The sequence below is a fragment of the Triticum urartu genome, chromosome 7A (genome assembly GCF_056163025.1).
Source record: "Triticum urartu cultivar PI428250 chromosome 7A, HENAU_Tu73, whole genome shotgun sequence".
NCBI lineage: Eukaryota > Viridiplantae > Streptophyta > Magnoliopsida > Poales > Poaceae > Triticum > Triticum urartu.
Genome location: NC_141879.1, coordinates 58722672 through 58729144, shown reverse-complemented (window position 1 = coordinate 58729144; position 6473 = coordinate 58722672). Strand labels below are relative to the sequence as shown.

The 6473-nt window shown below is 52.0% G+C and overlaps 1 protein-coding gene across 1 annotated transcript; it reads left to right on the top strand.

Moving 5' to 3' along the window:
- The first annotated feature begins 3610 nt into the window (after positions 1-3610).
- LOC147957716 (uncharacterized) lies at positions 3611-6238 on the top strand. Its single transcript, XM_087536700.1, has 3 exons — positions 3611-5483; positions 5569-5770; positions 5878-6238. Exons 1-3 carry the CDS (start codon positions 3723-3725, stop codon positions 6066-6068), a joined length of 2154 nt encoding a protein of 717 aa, XP_087392826.1. The 5' UTR covers positions 3611-3722; the 3' UTR covers positions 6069-6238.
- The last annotated feature ends 235 nt before the right edge of the window (positions 6239-6473 follow it).

Sequence of the window (6473 nt, the reverse complement as noted above, 5' to 3'; positions counted from 1 at the left end):
TCCTTTTCTTTCTACAGATCTCCAATTTTTGTTTGTCTCTGTTTTCTGCTCGGGGAGGGGGAGGGACCTGGGGTGGGGGGTGGCAAGATAGCTGTGATCATCACCTGGCAAAAGAGAAAAAAGAACGCCTACTTTTTCCCCGTTGCTAGCTTATTTGACAAACAAAGTGCCCAGACCTGGACTGGCACAAGACCTACATCTGTTCCCAATCCAATTTTTTTAGAACAAACAAACAATTAAGCCCACAAACACAAGACCCAGGCCCAGGAAAGTGGGGGGTGCGGGGGAGGGGGAGGGGTGCAGCCCAGCCCTGGAAGCGACAACAAAAAGGAGTGAGGAAGCGCGCGTGACAAACAAGAGACAATCGAACGAGATTTGCTAAAAAGAAGAAAAACAATCGAACGAGAGAACAAACAGCTCGATCAGCAGGGCCACAAACAGGATGATGCCATCTTAGATGTGACATAATTATGTCACATCTAGATGTGTCCTAGACTGGTCCTAAAAGATAAACTTATTTAGATAGATCGGCCGACCGTTGGGAAGATAGACCTATGAGGAGATCGAGGAAGCCGGCAGCGGAGGCGGCTGCCAACCCCGCCAAGTGCAGATCTAGCAGATTCACGCTGGAGCAACTTGCCCCTGCCAGCGAGGACGATGAGGTCCTCTGCGATGTCATCCGCCGCTCCTAGACATCCGTGGAGACGGACGTCCGTCGCCGTCGCCGCAAATATGTGGTGGCACTCCGCATGGTGCTCAAGGAGTCCCACAAGTTGGCAATGCAGCAGGCGACTGTGGTGGAGAGAGCCGCACGGCTTCGGGATGCCCGGTGCCGCAAAAAATGCGGCGGCACTCAAAAAGAGTGAATGTTGGGTGGAAAAATTCAATTAGGGAATTGGTCCCGATGTTTTATTTGTTCTGGAATCAAGACAAGGAAGCTATATACCAACGTTTGTTTGTTCTGGAGTACTGTATAGTGTATACATGTAAGTACACAAGACGCTCCAGGCGCAGACGCCCACGGGAAATACTAAACAGGTGCGTCGACAAGAGACTTGTAGAGTAGCCTACCCACTGGGAAGAGAAACAGAGCATCGTCGGGATGGTGGTTGGTAGCGGCCGGAGTGTCCTTGGCGTCGTCGAGGGAGCAGAAGGGAGGCGGGGGGCGATGTAGGGATGTGTGCAAGTGCAATTGATTGATGTGCACCCAGCGGAGGAGGGAAGTGAGTGGGGAGCTGCCGGAATCGACGATGGCATGGCGGCGGCGGCGGCACTGGCCGGAGTGGAAGGAGGAGAGCTCGGGAGGCTAGATACTGGCGGAGGTGGAAAGGGGGATGGTGTGGGGGAAGACAAATTGGGTGGTGGCGGCCGGTGTCGGTAGGCCGATTTCTGGCCTGCGCGACCGCGTGGGAGGAGAGCAGCTACATCATTGCGTCCCGGGAGTGGGAGGAACGACGCTCATGCATGGCCTTGTGCCTTGTTTTTTTTTTTAAATTGGTTTGAATTGCTTACCACATATGTCACGTGGTTTGCGCCTTGGTTGGTTGCCGACGTTGAAGAAAAGAGGATCTTTGTTGTGCTTGGAGTGAAATACGTACTAGTTTATGAGCTCGATGGATTGATTGAGGCGCCGGCAGGCGTGTTGTTTGTGGTTGTCGGCGGCGACGAGAAGCGATTGACTAGTGAGGTGGAGGAATTGGGTGGGGAGTCGACGATGGAGGCGGCGGGTGCGGTGACCGAACGGAGATGAAGGAGGCGAGGTCTCCACGGACGGACGGGCGGCGCGGTGAGAGGGCTCGTCTCGCCGGCGTGGTAAGGTAAGTGAAGGCCATCGATTCGATTCGATCGTGATGGAAAAAAGATAAAAGTTTTGCCGCGAGTCGTCGATGAGAAAAAGGAAAGAAAAGAAAAAGATGATTCTCGGCGAAGGAAAGGAACTGACGTCGCGCGCCGTGCTCGCGAGAAACGTGTTTGCAGGCAACAACGTGTTTGCGTGAAATCCTTCCCTTCCTTGCCTAGGAAGGACCGGGTCGGTTTGGTAACCGAATCGAATATGGCACGGATCGGTAAGACGATCGATGGATCGAGCCCATATTAAACCCCCGGAGCTGGACCGGCACGTACGTCTCTCTCCAGAAGCAATTTCAGCAGCGCCCGACCCGCCCGCCGTCTCCGCTCGCAGATCGCTGCCGCTGCTATATGGCGTCTGGTTCTGTTCCTCTTGGGAGGAGGGGGCTGGTGTCTTGCGTGCACAGCCTCAACTGCCGCGCCGACGATGCGCCTCTGCCTCTTTAACCCGACCTCGAAAAGGCCATCTACGAGCTCATCGTCGACTTCTACGACCAGGCGTTCAACCGGCTGCCCTGCGACAGGATTCCGGGCCTCCGCGACCTGCTCAACACCGCCGGCACCTGCTTCGGCCTCCTCGACCCCGTCTCCAACATCATCCTCAACACCCTCGCCCTCCTCCCTAAAGGCGCCGCCGCGGCAGCTTCCACCGCTCCACACTATTAGTCACCCACATGTACAAATCTGAGGTTCCGGTATAAAGATTGAACACAAAAGATGAACTAGGGTTTGAGAGGAGATGTTGTTGGGTCTTAGCGGAGATGGTGTTGTTGAATATGTTGATGGAGATGGCCCTCCCAAAGATGAGAGGGTTGTTGGTGATGACGATGATGATGATTTCCCCCCTCCGGGAGGGAAGTTCCCCTGACGGAATCGCTTCGCCGGAGGACAAAAGTCCTCCTACCCAAGTTCCGCCTCGAGACGGCGACGCTTCTTCCCGAAAGTAGTCTCCTTATTTTTTTTCTAGGTCAAAATGAACTATATACCAGAAGATGGGCATAGAAGGTGGACCGAAGAGGGCACAACCCACCAGGGCGCGCCCTGGTGTCTTGTGCCCATCAGGGTGGCCCCTTCCGGTAGTTATTTGCTCTAGTATTTTTCATATGTTCCCAAATAATTCTCCGTAAATTTTCGGCTCATTTGGAGATGTGCATACTAGGTAACTCTGACGTAGCTTTTTCAGGTCCAAAATTTCAGCTGCCAGCATTCTCCCTCTATGAGTAAACCTGGCATATTATGAGAGAAAAGACATTAGAATTACTCCATAAAGCATTATTATGTAAAAAACACTCGTTCAACATTTTAAATACTCGTTCGACATTTTCAAAATACTTGTTCAACAGTTGTTAAATGCTTGATTAACATTTTTGTATACACGATTAATATTTTTATAAACATGATTACGAAATTTCATCATTTTTTAATACATGGTCAACATTTTTTGTATACACATTCAATATTTTGAAAGCATGATTAACATTTTAAAAATATATTATGTGAATTAAAGTTTTTTAATATATATGTTTATAATATTTAAATGTGTAAATAGTACTAAAAAGGAATTAAAAAACGAAATAAAAACATGAAAAACAGAAAGAAAGGAGGCAATAGTACTAAAAAGAGGAGGCAGCGAACTGGGCCGGCTCATATCCTCGTGCGCTGCAGCGAGGAGCCCAAAGCCCCTAAGCCACCCGTGGGTCGGATTCGTAGATATAGGATTTTCGCCAGTTTTATTACGCCCTTCCCCTTCATAGCCTCCTCGCACTGATACTTTCCGGGAGAAACCCTATCTCGTCCTCTCCCCGCTCCCCGCCCCCCGCCGCCGCCCCACGCCGCCGCCCGCCGCCGCCGCTCCGGCCGCCAGATCGCCGCTGATGGCTTCTGGATCCACTTCTTCCGGCTCTGGGAGGAGGGGGCTGGTGTCTTGCGCGCACAGCCTCAAATGCCGCGTCGAGGATGCGCCTCTGCCTCTTTACCCCGACCTCGAAAAGGCCATCTACGAGCTCATCGTCGGCTTCTACGACCAGGCGTTCAACCGGCTGCCCTGCGACAGGATTCCGGGCCTCCGCGACCTGCTCACCACCGCCGGCACCTGCCTCGGCCTCCTCGACCCCGTCTCCAACATCATCCTCAACACCCTCGCCCTCCTCCCCGAAGGCGCCGCCGCTGCAGCTTCCACCGCTCCACCCGCCACAAAGAAGTCCAAAAGACTAGTGCGCTGGGCCTGGCACGACATTGCAAAGAGGTCCTACAACAGTCTCCTGGCCTTCCTCATGGCGTACTTCGGATGTCTCTGCACCAAGGAACAGGCCGCCCGCTACATCTACTGGGCGGGCGCCAATCTCAGCCTCGCCGTCATGCTCGTCGAATACGATCTCTACTATAGGGTGGAGGATACACTGGACCCTGAATCCGGCAGGACGCAGGCCGCCCTCGAGTGGGCGGCCACCATCACAGGTCACCCTTCCCCCACCGTTTTGACTAAGCTCATGTCATCCCAGCTCAAAGACGACGACTTTCACCTTCTGGAGAAGCAACTCTTTTCAGCAGCAGATACCCCTCTCAAGGCTGATGATGTCGGAGAAATCGACAGCATATTGCGCATGATGATGAGCCCGCCCTGTGTTGCCAGCGTAAGCCATACCACAAAAGGGCTGGTTGTCCATGTTCGTCAGAACCTCGACACCGTGTGGTCGACCACCCCCTCCGCTACAGAGGACACCAGGACCACCTCCACCTCTCTCTGCTGGGACGGAAAACCCATCTCGTCGCTGCAGTGCGGACTGCCTGACAAGCTAGAACGTTGCCTGGAAAGAGCAGCTGGCCTGGAACAATATTTGGAGAACCTGTGCAGCAGTGACACCTGCGATTACCTGCAGACTCTCAAGATGCACCTCCACGGTATGATTCATATCTACTGCGTCAAGGTGCTCAAGCTGCTGCCCAAACCATCCGGCTCGCTCATGCGCGCCTTCCTCATGGCCGGCCACTGCTACGGCTCCATGGACCCTGTCTCCAACATCATCGTCAACTCCATTTGGTACAACAGCCACGGCTGCCCTCTCCCAGAGTCTGAACGCAGCAAGATTGAGCAATACAATGACATCCTGGACCCCCTATCTCTGCTCCGCACACAGGTTCACTCCCTCAAGGGCCTTGTGGAACTCGCCAAATTCGCCATCCCCCAGTTCTCAACAGAGGGTTGTGCTCTGGAGTTGCTCTGCAGTGCAGGATGCGACGTTTTTGACAGGTTTCCATCATCGGCAGGGATGTTTAAAGAGAAGAAGCTCTTCCATGAAGTTGCCAAGGCCGCTGGACACCCTCTACCGCTTCAGCTGGGTGAACTGCACGAGATGCTGATGGTAGCACCCGAGGGAAAAGCGCTGCTCTCCTTGACGTCCGAGGCTCAAATTCAATGTAGTGTGTTGCGCATCGAGGACATGACAAATCATATAAGCCGCATGTGGCGCGGTTGGGTGGCTGCTAAAACTGGTGGCGTTGTGCAAGCTCCTAAACTTTTTCCAAAGTCTTTGATGTTCGTGTCAAGCATGAGATCAGAGTATGAGGAGCGGAGGAGTTGGTTCCGCTCAAAGATTGAACAGGTGCTGAAGGATTACACGACCCAGCATTTTTGGGTAGGTATCCTTATCTGTTATGTACATTTGCTTTAATTACCTTCATTTGGCCTGCTCTCTTACTCGACTTGCTTGCTTGTTGTAGGAGCAGGAGTATAAACTTGATATTATCTGTGGCGTGGAGGCAATCAACAAAGGCCGCCCCCCCTTGGGTGAGATGTGCTACCGCGTGAACTTCACTGCTACTTCCCATTTGGAGCGTGAGAGGAGGCTATTCTTCGCTGAGTTTTTGTTCTCAGGTGGGCCAAGGCCAGAGACCTGCTGCCCTCTACCCTATGACTATGCGGGTAAGCCCCCACTAGTTTCTCTGCGGCACGGCTGATTGACTTCTTATTATCGTGTGTTGTAGTAGTCTCACTCAACCATGCATGGTCGGGTTTTGTTTTGTTGATAGGCCGTTGCTACTATGGTGAGCAAACCGCGAGGAAAATTGTGTATCCTGATGACGCCAAATACATCCCGCACGATATCACCCATCCTGGAACCCGCCGTGTGGATGACATGCTAGAGATGGACGTCGTCCACTTCAGTTCCGAGATGGACGTGGAGCTCGCAGAGAAACTCAACAAGATGCATGCCAATTGAAGAGTGAGTCTGAGTGAATCTTCTGTCGCAGCGGTCGTGCGTGTGATGCTATCAGCTGTGAAGTGAGACCATAGTACTATATATGCTTCCTGCTGTGTGTTATGATGTCCTAATTAATGCGCATTCTGCTATGTATTATCTAGACTGGATGACATTCTTCATTATCTATACTGGAGTAGTACTGTTATGCATGTGTGTGTGCCTAGTTTGCTTGCTTGGCCTTGTGTGTAAATCAGGCTGCTATGGTTGTGATGAACTGTGATCTATGTTGTCCAGAAAACATCATAGGTCATTTCAAATTACTTGACACTCTTGCAGATTGCCCTGGCTAGCTAGTTTAAATTTCGTACAGGGAATTTTTGAAAAGAAAAGATATGGACCAAAATGTATCACACGGCAACTGCA

Excerpts from the sequence above, each read along its gene's own strand:
- LOC147957716 (XM_087536700.1), top strand. The coding sequence starts at position 3,723 with ATGGCTTCTGGATCCACTTCTTCCGGCTCTGGGAGGAGGGGGCTGGTG. Across the intron at positions 5,484-5,568 it reads ACACGACCCAGCATTTTTGG|GAGCAGGAGTATAAACTTGA; the intron begins GTAGGTATCCTT and ends TGCTTGTTGTAG. Across the intron at positions 5,771-5,877 it reads TCTACCCTATGACTATGCGG|GCCGTTGCTACTATGGTGAG; the intron begins GTAAGCCCCCAC and ends TTTTGTTGATAG.